The 15,800-nt window shown below is 48.6% G+C and overlaps 7 protein-coding genes across 7 annotated transcripts; 5 read left to right on the forward strand and 2 right to left on the reverse strand.

The window, feature by feature from the left end:
* Positions 1 to 198: 198 nt before the first annotated feature.
* BP5553_09934 (uncharacterized protein) lies at positions 199 to 993 on the forward strand (the record flags this gene model as incomplete). The annotated part of the gene is made up of 1 exon (XM_032018557.1): positions 199 to 993. The coding sequence occupies one exon, from the start codon at positions 199 to 201 to the stop codon at positions 991 to 993; it is 795 nt and encodes a 264-aa protein (XP_031865394.1).
* An 832-nt stretch (positions 994 to 1,825) lies between these two features.
* BP5553_09935 (uncharacterized protein) lies at positions 1,826 to 2,216 on the forward strand (the record flags this gene model as incomplete). The annotated part of the gene is made up of 2 exons (XM_032018558.1): positions 1,826 to 1,966; positions 2,016 to 2,216. The coding sequence occupies 2 exons, from the start codon at positions 1,826 to 1,828 to the stop codon at positions 2,214 to 2,216; spliced, it is 342 nt and encodes a 113-aa protein (XP_031865395.1).
* Positions 2,217 to 3,919: 1,703 nt separating this feature from the next.
* On the reverse strand, positions 3,920 to 5,133 carry BP5553_09936 (uncharacterized protein; the record flags this gene model as incomplete). The annotated part of the gene is made up of 3 exons (XM_032018559.1): positions 3,920 to 4,561; positions 4,610 to 4,837; positions 4,888 to 5,133. 3 exons carry the CDS (start codon positions 5,131 to 5,133, stop codon positions 3,920 to 3,922), a joined length of 1,116 nt encoding a protein of 371 aa, XP_031865396.1.
* Positions 5,134 to 6,931: 1,798 nt separating this feature from the next.
* BP5553_09937 (uncharacterized protein) lies at positions 6,932 to 8,483 on the forward strand (the record flags this gene model as incomplete). The annotated part of the gene is made up of 3 exons (XM_032018560.1): positions 6,932 to 7,468; positions 7,917 to 8,113; positions 8,417 to 8,483. The coding sequence occupies 3 exons, from the start codon at positions 6,932 to 6,934 to the stop codon at positions 8,481 to 8,483; spliced, it is 801 nt and encodes a 266-aa protein (XP_031865397.1).
* A 1,050-nt stretch (positions 8,484 to 9,533) lies between these two features.
* On the reverse strand, positions 9,534 to 9,845 carry BP5553_09938 (uncharacterized protein; the record flags this gene model as incomplete). The annotated part of the gene is made up of 1 exon (XM_032018561.1): positions 9,534 to 9,845. One exon carries the CDS (start codon positions 9,843 to 9,845, stop codon positions 9,534 to 9,536), a length of 312 nt encoding a protein of 103 aa, XP_031865398.1.
* Positions 9,846 to 11,587: 1,742 nt separating this feature from the next.
* Positions 11,588 to 12,273, forward strand: BP5553_09939 (uncharacterized protein; the record flags this gene model as incomplete). The annotated part of the gene is made up of 3 exons (XM_032018562.1): positions 11,588 to 11,691; positions 11,891 to 12,006; positions 12,077 to 12,273. 3 exons carry the CDS (start codon positions 11,588 to 11,590, stop codon positions 12,271 to 12,273), a joined length of 417 nt encoding a protein of 138 aa, XP_031865399.1.
* Positions 12,274 to 13,685: 1,412 nt separating this feature from the next.
* BP5553_09940 (putative thiosulfate sulfurtransferase TUM1) lies at positions 13,686 to 14,760 on the forward strand (the record flags this gene model as incomplete). Its single annotated transcript, XM_032018563.1, has 2 exons — positions 13,686 to 14,653; positions 14,706 to 14,760. The coding sequence occupies 2 exons, from the start codon at positions 13,686 to 13,688 to the stop codon at positions 14,758 to 14,760; spliced, it is 1,023 nt and encodes a 340-aa protein (XP_031865400.1).
* Between the last annotated feature and the right edge of the window lie 1,040 nt (positions 14,761 to 15,800).

The following is a 15,800-nucleotide window of genomic DNA, read 5'->3' on the forward strand; positions in this document are numbered from 1 at the left end:
ACTTGCAACAGCTTGACTGCCTACAAAAACAAGCGAGGCCGAAAAATAACTCCAGCCCCTTCCTCTATCCCTCCTTGTCCTAAAAAAACCATCAACATAAGTCTCTTGCAACCATCGATCTATAGCAACGAGCCAAATTCCGGAACATATACAAAACAATCACAAGCAAGACACCGAGGATCCCAGACAGTCGCAAGCATGAAGTCCATCGTCAACTTGGTTGCCCTCGTCCTCACCTTTCTCACGCTCTCGATCTCTACCTCAGCCTCCCCTACCAATAACGGGCTTGCTACCAATGAGTTCGTCTACCCCCACCAAATCCTCAAACGCTCGTACAATCTTGACTGCGCCAAACTCGTCAATGCCAAAGTGTGCACCGCTCTCGGCGTCGCCTGCGACCAGAATGGCAATGTTCTGAATGCTCGCTCCCCTGACCTCCCGAAGCATTGCGGCCCTCTTCAATGTGTCTGTACCCCGGTGGGAGCTGGCGACCCGCTGCTTCCGAAGACCAAGACTATACGGGCAGCAGGAATGGACAGTATGATGACATCGCAGATGAGCAGCATGATGGCGACTCCCACGAACAGCATGATGGCATCGCAAATGAATAGTATCATGGGAACTCCAGCAAGCAACATGATCGGAATTTCCCCAAGCATTGTGACTGGAAGTGAGCCAACCAGTTTGGCACCGCCTATCAGCAGCATCACGGCAACTCCTTCGACCGGTACCATGGCACCACCTCCTATGAACAGCATCTTACCAACAAGCACAATGTATATGACAACCGTTGTACCGCATATGCATACGAGCCGCTTGGAGGGATCCGTGACTGGTACATCAACAGTGGTTGTCACCTCAATTACTCTGATGACAACTTCCATTACACCAACCGCTTCGACCTCAGCCAACGACGCCCATACGCATACTGCTGCCTTGAGATTCTACTTTCTCTCCTTGGCTGTGTTTCTGGCATATGCAATCCAAATGTAAAGCCGAGACTTCTGGGTTCCTGGGGGAATGTTCAGGCATATCGGTTAGTCTTTGAACAAGGATTTACTTTGCTCGTGGGACAATCATTAGGGAACTGGAGGGACTAAGGACAAAATGGCCAACGGAAATCATGCCTAAATCAGAGTTGAGGATAGAAAAGGTTAAGCTTGTGCCTAGGATAACAAGATCAATCCAAAGCAAAGTTCTCAAAGATAAATGACCCTATTGTGATTGTGTAAATGTCGTGACTAAGAGTATAACTAGATACTTAAGTGCCGTCTGATGTAATAGCTAACTCAGGCTAGAGTCTCTAATCATACCTCTACATTAACAATCACAACAGAATGAGCATCAAACTGCAACGGAGTCCATTAACCTAAAAGGTGATGCTGAGGACAAAAGATGTGAAAACGCTACATAGACTCTAGTATCTTTGTCAATTCAGCTGCGTGCTTAAGCAGGAATATCATGCTTAGCAACATAAAAGCGGTAAAATAATTGTAGTGAAGTCAAAACCAGCGAGGGAGTTAGTAGTCTCTTAGATCTTGATCGCTTGATGTTTTCTTATGACCACGGCACAACACGACGACGACATCATCACCTTCCTATTATATAAGTTCCATCTGACGGCGAGACGGCGACAGAAGTCCTATAATAACCCTTTCTCTCAAATCTCGTCGACATGGAAACCAAACACCTTCCATACCTTTTCGTCTCCATCTTCCTTGCCACTTCGACCTAGGTTGCATTCGAGATAATCATCAACAACACCTCATTCCTCAAGGGCGACTGCTTCGGTTACCATTGCCCCAGCTACTGGTTGAACTGCGCGATGGCTAATTACGGAGACAACCTCAACCCTGCCAATAATGACTTGACACCTTACCAGGCTGGAGGAAACCTCGCCGACGCTCTGGTCTCTGGCGCTCTGCCCACTACTACCGAAGCTAACACTCCTATTGAGTACGCATTCGTAAGTTTCTCTACATCCTACCCTTCGCGACGCGTTCCTAATTCCACAGACCACTGTCTTCCCAACTCACGCCAAACAAGACACTCACTCCGCCAAAGAGTATGCCATCGTCACCGTGTGTGTTATTGGTACTTGGCTGGTGGGCTTCATCGTTCTCGTCGCTCTGCTGAGATTCGTCGAGGAGAAGGAAACCAAGGGCTGGACTCCCGCCGAGGGAGCAGCCTACGATGAAGACTCGGACGCCGAGTGAGGTGGGAGGGGTGGAGATGGGGTTTCATATTGACAATACGAAATGTTGACCGACCACAAAGCTGGCCCATTTTCAAATCTCTCACTCTGTCCATAAACCGTGAATGTAGGCCTCACCGACAGGGTGATAATGACAATCTTCAGGAGACCGGAGCATACTCTTTCCAGGGGGGACGACAGCCAGATAGCCAGGATCAATCTGTTGTTGTAGGGCCATTCCTATCCATGGTTGATTGGCAACGAAGTAATGTCACCCTCGAGGTATGCCTCATAAGGCCATCTAGTATTCCTACACCCCCCACAGACGACCCATAGCGTGGTCTAATTTCTCCCGATCTCTAGTTCTGCGGCGATCTACCATGTATGAACCATGGATACCCTCTAAGCATTTCGGTATGGCCCCGTAGTAAATTCCGTTACTAGTCAACAGCTTTTGGTCGAAGAGAATCGTCTACTACCTACACTGGACCTTTGGGGAGGCCGTCAATCTACTCCAACAGCAACCATTATTCTCATATTTCAATTTCAAGTCACATCTCATGGGCAGCTTGCGGAACAACAACGCCCCTCCATGAATGCCAGCATTATTCAACTTGCCAGCCCAAGGATAGCTCACTGCCATATGTCTAACCATGGCCGTCACACGTAGCGTGGTTGACAGCCCTATTGCGACGCGACGAGTGTTGGTTGGAATCTGACCGCGTCTAGTAGTTGTGCCTCGACAGCTACCTTAGAGCTGCAAGTGATGCCTTGTTGTTTGGATCCCGTGCGTACTTCGTTACCGTGGTATTGCTGACAAGGCCTATACAGCAGCTACTACCCATCTCTAGAAGGTTCTGCGACACCCACTCTGGATAGTACCAAGGATGCTCGATCGTTATGACATTATTAGAAACTGTAGCTATTGTAAGTACGCCAAGTAATATTTATAGGGAGGTGAGGATTGAGTCGAAATAAAGAACTAATAGCTCAAAGCAATTCCGAGCACAGATTTGGATCTGGATTTGGAAAATCAAATGCTGGTGAGGAAGCTCTCTTGTCGAACGTGAGAGCTACTCAAGCAAGGCCGGGTACGAGAAAGAAACGTCAGCATACAGTGGATCTGAGTTATGGGTGTGGCACATGGCATGTAGCATACGGGATACACATGTTCCCTGCAGGGTACGTATGTTGTTGATTACTAGAGTTGGATTTGTGGATGGATCTAGACCGTATGAACGATGGTGAAAGGAAGTATTCTAGGTAAAAGGGGCGTTGCTAGGTCGAGGTTAGCTCGATATCGATATCGAACTTGCGGACTAAAAATTTTGCGTGTGGTGAGACAAAATTCTGAAGCGAAGACAGATCTGCGGACGTTGATTCAAAAGGACGAGGGAAGCTTGCCGATTGGCCGCTAGGGTTAGAAACCGGGTACATGACTTCATAGTATCAGTGTAGTTATTCGTCTTTATGCTTCTTATTTGCAATGTGGCGGGATTTGTGATCGTCGGTCCTCCGGTGGACATAATATTGCATTTTTATGCCAGTGGCTTTTGTGGCGGCGATGGGAAACCGAAAGCTCGAACTCATCGTTGGTTCAGCTGCCAAACTAATTAAGCCGCATCGCCATTACCAAACGAATCGTTCAAACGGACGACTCGAGTTGTAGGAAACAACCAGCAGTGAGAATGATTGACCTGAGAGATTATGTGAAGCCGACCACCGCTAACTGACGTTCTTCTTAACCCACGCCTCCAGAACCGCAGCGATGATATTGCTGTTCTTCTCCATGAACTGCAAATGGCCATTCCCATGGATCCCAGCCTCAGCCAGTTTCAGCCACTCAACATGTACTCCAGCTTGTTCCAAAAATTGATATGTGCAACCATCATATAATGCATGATAGCTCGCCTCACTAGTCTCTAACAGGACCGGAATATTCTTCAAATTGACCAATTGTCTCGCCGGCGAAGCTTGAATAATACAAGTGGCTAAACCAGAAGAATTGTTGACAACCTCTTGAGTTTCTAGCGGAGCTGTAGAATTCGTGGGCGGAGGGTAGTAGGTTAGTGGGATATCTGTGAGACCCCACGGACGTGCTTTGGTAGATGAGAAAATGGCCTCGACGAATGGTGGGCCGGTAGGTTCGATGCTTATAATTGCCTTCACGAAATTGGGAGCAACATCAGCGACGACCCAGGGCATGAGGCCTCCTTGAGAATGGGCAATAAGTACAGCTGGACCTGTTTTGTTGAGAAGCGCCCTGCCTGCTAGTTGCATTTTCGTCTGTTGGACCACTGTATTTGACTGAAATGGTACATTGGAGGCGTAGTATTCATCGAATATCGGATCACCCATTAACCCTGTCTGTAAACAACATGTCAGAGGTGAACCACGTAGAATTAAAAGACTCACTCCAGGCCATTGAGTGTGCAATGCGGCTTGAGGCCAGAGATTGAACGCTCCAGGAGCTGTAAAACGCTGTTCAATGATCTCCGCTGTATAGGTTGAGAGAGTGGTATTTCCAGTTGGATTCCAAGGACTCCTTGCTCGTTCCGTTTGATCGAGGATATAAACTGTGTATCCTTGGTCTAAGAAGTATGAGGCCCAACCGCGCCCACCATCTGGTTTATTCAACCAATTCTGCTCCCAATATTAGTCAAAGACCATTGATCCTAAACGTGGTGGCTTACTGTTCCGGTTTGCGCCTGCCCATGGATAAAAACGACCGGATATGGCTGACGTAGCTTCAGTGGCGTCAACTTCTCCACATACATTTGGTTTGCAAATAGATGCCCATTCTCTGTCTCCAAATAGCTCCCACCCACATAAAAGAACTCGCGCATAGCATCAGCCTCTCTCGCCAAGAAAGGGGTAACTGCAGCTGCTGCTGGGCCTATGAGAAGCCCCAAAATAACAAACGCCAACCTTCGTTGCATTATTCAGCCACTAAGTTGCAACAACTGGTTGCAAGCAGGAACGAAACACAAATAAATTCGAACCACGGGAGTTAAACAGAAAACTCCAGGAAAGAGGTGTGAAAATAGATGCTGCTACCCAGGTTGTATGGAGATCCCGTTGTCGTAACACAGTCAACTAGACAGAGCTACAAAAGCTACTGTATGTTCGGGATTTAACCAGTTGAGCCTGTAGCCTCTCACAAGCTAGTGCAGCAATTATTTCGTGGGTTCGAGGTGTTCCGAACGGCTTGGGTAGTGGCGCGTTGCTGTATCGTCTCTCTGTGGTCGCATCGCAACTAAGCCCGTCAGATCACGTTGCTGCCCAACGAATGCCGACCTATCTATTACCACTCTCTTCCTACAAGTATATCCCTCTTCATCAGCATTGGCATCTACCAATTATTCCTACATCTAGATGTGTGTGATGTTGTCAACATTAGAAAACCGAGGCTAAACATCGGCGAAAACCCAAGATCATCTCGTCTGTGTGGATAAGTGTGATAAGATCTACGAGTAGTCAAAGCATAAAGTCTGTGCACAACTGCATAACTTGAACCTCACATGAAACCCGCGCAAATTTAAACCTCGAATTCTACAATCCATCCTCCCAAATTCACCAGCCAGTGGCAAAAAAAATGAAAATTGCATGATGCAGAGGTAGTCCTGTACAAGCGTACCGGGCCGAGCGTACACCCGACGTGGTGCGGACGTCAGTCTCCCGAATGCAATCAACCTGAAGCCAGGCTGATACAGCTTGGTGACGCTCTACATGTCTTTGATCCCACGCATTATATTTCCTGTATCATATATGTAAGCACCCGGAGATCTACTCCCTGCAAAGTGTGGGGTATCAGAAGATCAGATGGATCGCCATTCTTCGGATGGCGGAGTAAGCAATATAACATTTTCCACCCCCAACACGTCCTTGTCTCTATCAGCCAGAGAGATTTTCTCAACAGCATCTTCAGGTTTATTCTGTCTTTACATTAACATCTTTCAAAATGGAGCTGTCAGGAGGCACAATCCAGACGCTCGTACTGCTATGGGTGTTCACCTGGCTGGGCATGTTCATCATGGGCCTCCGCCTACTCATGAGAAAAGTGCGTGGCAAGACTCTGAATCTCAGCGACAAAATCACTATTGTCTGCATGGTCTGCCTGCTTGCACGTCTGGCATTCATACATGTGGTGCTCACATGGGGCACCAACAAGCTACCAGCCCAATTCCGAGCTCTCCATACATTTTCAGCAATGGAGATTTTTCGTAGAGAGACAGGAAGCAAGTTACTCTTAGTTAGTCGGATTTTCTATAATACATAGTAAGTTGTCAAATTTATAGGATACGCCTTGTGCCTGCTTCTATGCTAATAAGTTTTGGCCGATTTGCAGTCTATGGTTGCAGAAATGCGTGGTGATGCTTCTCTATCAGCACATTCTTTGTGGACTTCACCACACGGGGATCGCCATGAAGGCATACTGGGTAATTCTTGCAGCGACGTATATGGTCATCCAAGTAGTGACTTTCACGGACTGCCGGCCACTCTATCTTTATTGGCAGGTTGTGCCAGATCCGGGTATGCTCCCATCCCACCTCTCCGTCTAACCACCTAGATATTGGGCTCACCAAATACTCAGGTACATGCTCTCAAGCAGTTGGGCAATTATTAATCCTTGGTGGTCTAAATATCTTCACCGACATCCTCTTGATTATTCTCCCGATGCCGACGTTGCTTCGAATTAAAAAACAGACACTTGGGGCGTAAGTTACTTCCTCGCCGATGTCACCTACCGTAATAACGGGATACAGAAAACTCCGTCTTCTGGCCCTCTTCTCCCTCGGCTTCTTCCTCGTCGCCATAACAGTTATCCGTCTACCCTTCAATGTAGAAGGTGCAGGAATGCAAATCAACCGAACAACTTGGGCGAACGTCGAATCCTTCACAGCAGCAATAGTCGCGAATATACCGACCCTGTACACGCTACGCAAAAAGCTACCAGATAGGTCTACAACTCTCAAGAAGCTTAATGGTGGGCTGATAGGAGGGTGGATGGAAGCAGGCGAAAAGAGCCCCGATGGAGCAGCGTCCGATGCTGGTTCCTTACAACCTACAGAAGATGAAAATAGTCCGAAGAAGCATATACTTGCCAAGAAAAGTGTAGAAATTCAAGAGAGAAGAAAGGCGATGTTTATCCCGCCGTTACCGGGAAAAGAAGACGAAGTATCTGAGGGTTGGGACCGGAGAGCGAGGATTAGGGGAGGGAAGATGGAGCTCATGGATGATGCGGAGTGGCAGAGGGAGAGACAGAAAGATAGGGTTAGTATGGACAGTTTTATGATTTTTGGAAAGAAGTTTTAAGTTTATACATAGTTGTTTGTTTGCTAAATGGCTTGGGAATACCCTAGGGCGGAAGGTACAGGCCGAGCTAGACTCATCTTGACTGGGGCTTCATACCACACTTCACATGTATACTCACGTGTAATAACAGTTGTAATATCGCTTCCAACAATTCATGTCCAATTTGTTATAGCGTTCTTATCTATGTTAGAGCCAATCCTAGGATGAATACTTATTCTGAGCCGAGCTTGCTGGCAATAATAATACCTTAGCAGAAATACCGACCACAATATCCTAAACCTGATGGGAATACATCTCACCGCGCGAAAATCCCGCCTTGGGAGTAAATCCCCTCTTCCCTGCCTTGGTCATCATTCCCAACTCCCTCCTCCCAATTATAATCCCCACTATAATTGGCAGGACCCAGCACACCGCGAAAGCCACGGCAATCATAGCTGCCACAAATTTCCGACTTGGTCCCAGAATTGCTCGTGCAGCAGGGGGGACAGGTCTCGATGTTACCGTTACCTCCGAAAGCTGCCTACTTGCGTCTAGACTTGCCTGGCAGAGACCAAGCGTAACGGATAGGATGAGCAGCGCGCTCACGGATACCAAAGCGTGCTTGTATGTATGAAAGACCGCGCATTGGGGGTTCGCTCTGCGCCAGCTTTGTATTTCCTCCTCGCGCGATAACTTTGCGAATAGCAGGCGGCTTATTATGGGAGTGACGAGGTAGATAACGAATGTAGAAAATAATATGAGTACCACGAACTTGGGATTTGGGTCCAAGCTTGTTATTTGCGCTGCCCTTAGATCATGAGAGCGAGCGTGTACTTCCATGCCTGCTAGACAGAACATGAAGAGAATGGAGAGGGTGAGCCTCATTTTGAAACTTCTTTTCTGGAAAACTTAGAAAAAAGTATCCAGAAATGTCCCGGAAGCTCGTGGTGGGCAAGATGATGGAGGACGAAGAGCAGAGAAAAAGGGGGTTTAGGGGAAGATTATGACTATAAGCACTTGCTCAGACGTTGTTCTATTTAATTCCAGCATATTGCTGTTCATTTCGTTGTTATCCGAACAAATGGGTCTTTGTCTCCATCGTCACTTGTCCAAGGTTTACTCGAGTATAGTCGATTTCTTTGTCGGGGAACAAATACACTGTTCTCTGCCTTAAACAAAGCTAATAAGCATAAGTTTCCGCTTTAACATGTTCCATTCGTGTTGAGACTTCAGATGACCGCAAGCGATGCTCCACAAAAAGAAGAACGTAACGCCATTATTACCTGCTCCGGACCATTCTCCATGGGATCTTGTATTTCAGATTGTCGAGGAAATGTAGATTGGGGTAACGAGGTGTCGCACAAATGTGGATGCGATAGTATCCCGATACCTTGATCGGAGTGGCGTTGAACAATTACTTCTATGTTTTGATAGGGTATGGAAGGTGATTAAAAGAAGAAAAGTTGGCGAACAGAAAGAAAGGGTGGTTTCCTGACCAGACGGTTTAACTAATAAGGGCATCTAACATATCACGTGAGCGGTTTACCGTCGAGCGATTTGGATCTACTATTGAGCTTCCCTTACAAGCTTGGTCTGCTTAATAATGAGTTAAGATTCCTCTTCAAGTTAAAGGCAACGCCTGATTATGGGATGTGATCACGAGCGAGATTTTAGGATATATTGATGTGATGATTTAGGTGTTATCTATCGTATTCGCATGACAGGATGGCGAAATAGCACTATGAAGCAATGTAATATACAGGTCCCAGCACCCGGGGACTTCCAGCCAATCGGCGCCAAGACACCACAGGCCTATAAGAATACTCGTAGTAATACAGTTATACCCTTCCATCCTTCGACACCTTGTAGTGTGGCACAAATAAATAAACCGCGCAAGGCAGGGCGAAGCGGCACGGCGATTAAAGTTATCGAGTTCGCCTTGGTGGCGCGGGTAAGCGGTGGTCGTAGCCTCATGTTTGAATTGACGACCACCAAAATGGTACGAAAATACCACATCGTGGGGAATTCTATTGAGGGTCCCCCATCATTTGTATGTTCCGTGCTCGCGGGGCTTGCGCTTGGATGCGCGGTTTTTGGTGTCTTGATAGTGCCCGGAGCTGGCGTCGTCTATTCGTGGCGCATATTTGTCGTAGCCAGCTTGGCGATGATCGGTGACACACACCTTTCCACTTCTCGAGATGGTCGAGGTGACATATTTGCGGTCTGCAACAGGACTGTTAGCTAATTGATAGGTTGATGTGGTGATTGTGTGCGACAAACCATTGTCTGGCACCCGGTGCCTGTGTTCTCGTGATTGCTCTTTGCTGTGCCCGCTGCCGTGGGAGTCGTTTGTCATGGTTGATCTCGAGGATGAATAATACCCGTCTGTTGTTGATGATCTACTATCGTAGGATGTCCGGGAATCACTGGACGACGCTCGAGAATGAACAATGGGTTTCAAAGAGCTGTAGGAGCGTCGATCTGACATGCTGTGGATGTTGTTTGGTTTGTCTTGCGTGTTGGGACTGGTGAGGACTTGATTGCTCTTATATAGGGGGGGAGTGAGGCGGGATAGCGAACGTGACCTGTGTTTGATGGGCAATGGATGCTAGCTGTTGATTCCCTCAAGTAGTGTGAATCAATCAGGTATTTATACTCCAGAGAGCAGAAGCAAATGGGACGAATTGACATCATCATTGGGAGCCTGGAGAACACCTAGGCAGAGAAATTGAGTTGGAATCAGGGCAAAGCACCGTCGTAAGCTCTGGAACGGTGCCTGATGACCGGAGGACTCCCCGGTCCTGAGGGACTCCGCCCGCTTGCTGTAGACATATGATGGACCGCCCCAGCGATTGAGATCCAAGTGACTCACGGGGGAAGGGCTTCAGCGAGTCAACCGGATACCGCAACACACCAAGAAGGGCAAAAGGGCAAAGCAATACAGGAACGGTGACTGAATGGGAAATAGGAAGATTAAAGCTCCAGTCGCCCTGGCCAGAAGCGGGTGCGCAGTCACCCAATGCTTAGACTCAAGCTCTGGCCTCGGTACTAAATGCTGCGACGCGTATCATGCCGAATGAGAGGGCCCACGGGAGTCGATAGTCGGATGAACGCTCACCCAGAGGCAGTGGGTGTCTGGGGCTGTACCGTGGCAGAGCACTGGGAGGCAAACTGGTCAACGGCGTGCCAAGGCAGGGCGGCTGTCGAGGCTGATTCCAGAACGGGCGACGTCGTCGATGGAGGAACTCTCGCACCATCCCACCTAGTGTTCCCCAAGTCGCGACCACCAAACATGTCATAGGAGTCACCGCAAAGAACCCAGAACGAGACTTCTCATCTGTTATGCGATGTTGCTGCCTCAACCCAGCGGCTACGCCAATGCCGGGGCAGCTGAACATGCTGACATTTCAGGCCCAAAAGGGACTTGGGAGCCTTGACAGCCTAGGCTAGCCTTATCGGTGAGGAGTGACTCAAAACCCGGCGGTGTCGACCGCGCCTCGATACTGGCAAGTTATCGGCATCCGCCGGTGCTGGTGTCGCCATCTGTCGTTGGCCTGGTGGGCGAGATGGGACATTGTTGTGGTGGAGGAGGAAAGAGTGAGGGGATTGCAAACAAACACCGTGGTGAGTTGTGGTTGCTGTTGTCGTCGGACGTGGCATCAGCGCTCTAGCCTCTTTCGGCCCTTCAAGGCGTGCCTTGGTTAGGTAAGCATCATCCTCTCCACTACGACTCTACGAGTACGAAGTACGAGTACGGAGACTGGAGTACGGAGCGCCACAGGGCCACGGCCACACTAGCGTAACCGTAAGTATCTGGTAGTTAAGGTACCTGGGTACCTTACCTTATCACCTCCTCGTATCGCACGTGACACAGCTACCCCAGATCCCTGTTGAAGCAACATCTCCAATTCCCACCGTCTGTTCCACCGGGATTCAGGCACAGCGACGACGCCCGATTTCAACTTCTCAACGTGTCCAGATCTCCCACCTACTTCGTATGTATACAGAACCACCGCGCCGTGCACCGTGTCCTTGACTGATCATCGTTATATATTTTTTAGCTTCCTTCCCCACCCAATTAACCAGCCAACATCCAGCATGCGTTTCATTGCCGTCTCCATCGCCGCCCTGGCATCCGTTGCCACCACCGTCCTCGCCGCCGAGGGCGAGCAGGTCAAGATAGACGTTACCCATGCCGTAGAGTGCGAGCGGAAGACCAAGGCAGGCGACAAGATCTCCGTTCACTACCGGGGCACATTGGCCGACGGAGGCAAAGAATTCGACGCCAGCTACAACCGAGGAACCCCCTTGAGCTTCGTTGTTGGAAAGGGAAGCGTCATTAAAGGGCTAGTTTTGCTATACGCTTGGATAATGAACAATTGCAGCTAACGGGCGCTGTAGATGGGATGATAATCTTTTGGATATGTGCATTGGCGAGAAGAGAACTCTCACCATTCCCCCTGAGTTCGGGTATGGCGACAGGAACATGGGCCCTATTCCAGCAGGCAGCACATTGAGTACGTTTCCGCCGCATTTAAGATATGCCTGTTCCTATACCTGTATCCTATACTGACTAGTGACTCGCAGTTTTTGAGACCGAATTGATGGAGATCGAGGGCGTTGCGGCACCCGTAAGCATCGAGAAATCCCCAAGCAGCGTAGTAGACGAAGCTACAGAAGGTGTGAAGGCCGCCGTGAAAAGCAAAATTGCTGAGGCAGCCGAGGCCGCTATGACTGTCCTTGCTGACACTGATGGTGATGAGCAGGAGCACAACGAGTTATAAACGGCTCTGATCCATGCAATCGATGGAGCTGGGGGGCGTGTTGATATTATGTTAGCTGAAGATGGGTAGTTTTCAGGGGATCTAATGCAAATATTTAACATCAAATTCGGTTTCTTGCTATGGCCTCTGCTCTTTGAGTTAAGTGTCTCGTCCTCATGTTCCAACCGGTGGATGCTATGTACGTGGTCGGCTACTGCGCCTAACATGCCAACTAACAGGGCACTTGTAGTAGGTCACCATTGCGGGTGGCCATGATCATTTCTCTCAATGTCCCCTTCAGTCTCAGGAGTGAAACATGTTGCTGTGAATCCCATTCATGCTGCCGATGCTAGTTGTGAAGCCGTACTCGAGAGGGCCATAGTGTTCCATCCAAACGCCTCGCCTTCTTTTTCCTCGCATAAATTCATCAACCCATAGACTCATAGACCCAAACGCCACGCTAAACCCCCATATCATAGTATAACACTGGCTCATTCCTCATTCCTCTCCGGCGAGGCAGCAGCAGGATTCTCGTTCCACTCGAATTCTGGTGCAGCTCGTCAGCGTTTCCTCACCGAGTATAAAATCTAAGGGCCCACTCACTCTGCCTGCACATCGGGCACTGACCCTTCGACGAATCTTGTTTAATCCATTCCAAAATACAATGCTATATCCCATCAGTCTTCCCTTCCCCTCCCACACCGTATCCAAGACCAACCATATGGAAATTGTGCCCGCATTTACCGGAAACTATATACCAATCCCAGATGTCAACACGGATCTCAAAACGAACGAACATGTAAAGGTAGGGGAACGGGGAGCATACGCAAACTGCAATCATCACCTGGGTATTTACAAGTCGGGCATGTGCCGTCGAAGTGGACTTGACAGATGCCGCAGACATCGTCGTCGGGGATATCCCAGCGCCAGGTAGCCACTGCGTTCCATTGTTTGATTTTCACTCTCATATCGTTGTTGGTATGGCTGGCTTTGGCTCTTTTTTTTAACTATGCGCTTTGGAGCACTGTGGAGGGTGTGAGTTCCGGTTCCGAGAGCTGTTAAACAGAATGGAATTTCGACAAGTAATGGTTTGTTGTTGTTTGTTGTTGATATGTCCTCTAGTACTGTACTGTGCTAGATGCGGCCTCCGAACCCGCTGGCACATGCACGGACCCCGCTCCTTATCAAGCGCAACAATTTCCACTTACGTAGCACTTCTTGCACAATTTCATCGTCTTGACCATCTTGATAACATCTCAAGGCCGCCTTTCCTTTGTTGTAGTCACATTCACATTCACATTCACATTCACATTCACATTCACCGTTGATATTTCATGCTCTATCCTTGAACCCAGCCATCTCGACATATCTCTCTTGTCGCCAGAGCTTTATCTCTCATGCGCGCCAGGTGACGAATCCTATCGCAGAACGCCATGACGGCAGCTATCCTCTCCAGTAGGGGAGCTTTCCGCTCAGCTATCCATCATCGACCCCAACTCCAATTCCAGTCCGCAATTCTCATGGCCACCCGAAGATCGTTCTCCTCTTACCTCGTCACACCGTCAGAGCTGAGCGAAGAGCTGAAGAAGAACTCCCCAAGCAAGATCTCCACATCACCCCGAACCGTACCTTTATGCGCAGCTTGGTTCCTTCCCAATGACGACCGCAAAGGCCTGGATACTTTCCGGCAAAAGCGAATTCCCAATGCGCGGTTCTTCGATCTGGATAAGGTGATCGACAAGCACTCGCCATATCCCCATATGCTACCTTCGGCTTCCGACTTTGCCAAAGCTATCAGTGGATTGGGGATTCGGAAGGACGATACTGTTGTAGTGTATGATACTGCCGAATTAGGAATATTCAGCGCCCCGAGAGTGGCATGGATGCTGAAGATATTCGGTCATCCTTCCGTTCATATTCTCAACAATTTCAAGCTGTGGGTGGAGGAAGGATATACTATTGAGAGTGGGGAGTTCTGGGATGTCGATACTTGCGTATATCCGATTCCGGAATTTGATGAGAGCAAAGTTATTGGATTCGAGGAGGTAAAGGAGTTTGCCAAGGATTATAATAAGGAGGGTGCGGAAGGTGTGCAAATCCTGGATGCGAGATCCAAAGGAAGATGGGCTGGAAAGGATCCGGAACCAAGACCTGGTCTGTCGTCTGGGCATATGCCAAGTAGTATCTCTGTGCCGTTCTCAGATTTGCTGGATCCAGTCAAGAAGACTATACTGCCAGGTGACGAACTTCGGAAGATCTTCCTGGCCAAAAGCGTTGACCCAGAGAGGCCAATTATCAGCAGTTGTGGAACAGGTGTTACTGCGGCAGTTATTGACGCGGCTCTGAGTGAAGCTGGATATGGCGACGAGAGTAAGCGGAGATTGTATGACGGCAGTTGGACGTAAGTGCTCCTCCCTTCTTTTCAATTATGTGTCACGTTAACAAATTCGCAGAGAATGGGCGCAACGCGTTCAACCTTCGGACGGACTTATAATCAAGGAAGAATAATTGATAGAAGGGTGGTGTTTTGCGGTGCATTTTCAGCGTTTGTTTGCATGTGGCGGATACCCCAGCCTCTCTCCCCTTTATCACAATTGTACATCAACAGAAACTGGGGTGCTTGTCTATTTGCCTCTCCCCTTTATTGAGTTTGAGAAACTGGGACCTGCTTGCAATGCAACTTTGATTAATTTACGCCCGAGTCAAATCGCCACTCCTAGTTCGTCATTTACTGCGTGACGTAGCTTAATATATCTTCCAGAACAATAAGGGTTAAAACCTAGCTCAGTGGATGTTACATAGGGCGCCCTGAAGAACCGTGACAAGATATGATACTTCAAGACGCCACATATTTGCTTGCAAGCCAATGCCACGATTACCTAGGGCCAAGAAACAATTTGCTCTATTCTGCCATGTGAAGCCAAGTCCAAGCTTTGCCGTTCCTCTTCTCTCCGTTCGGCAAAGCCCCTTGTCAGCCTAGGTTAGAGATAAAGATGCGATGAGTTGGCGACCAGGTACTTCTTGGAAGAGTCTCACCGCTATATGTATGTTAGCCGCCAGGGTGGGGGGGTTTGATGTGGGTTTAAATTCGCTGCTACGTAGTATACTACAACGTACTTCGTACCTGTTACTTAAATGCGTTCAGATGCACTAATGTTGGCACCTGAAGATCGATGGTGGCGCCGTGTCATGCTAACACTAAGGGTCAAGTCGTATTAACTATGCTGTCGGCTCAAGGATCTGCCCAACAAGAGCCAGAATGTGGAAATCTCATCGATGAAGTTCTGAATTGGCTGGCAGTCCGTCCTAATCTCCAACACTAAGGCGGCATGGCAGCAAAAGCTACTAGTGAGACGGTTGACTTGGCCGACAAGTAACTGTGAGATCCGTGCCGCACATAGAGGAGCGCAAAATAGAGTATTGGCGACATTCGGCCAAGTGTCAGTCTGTCTGACAGCAAAGAGAATGTGATATATTTGAGGAAAGGCGGCCATGAGTGGGATATGCGGGCCGTATATGCAGTTGGCTACAGGGTGCTGACGTTGCTG

Source organism: Venustampulla echinocandica (genome assembly GCF_003357145.1).
Source record: "Venustampulla echinocandica strain BP 5553 chromosome Unknown scaffold_12, whole genome shotgun sequence".
In the NCBI taxonomy this organism is placed as follows: domain Eukaryota; kingdom Fungi; phylum Ascomycota; class Leotiomycetes; order Helotiales; family Pleuroascaceae; genus Venustampulla; species Venustampulla echinocandica.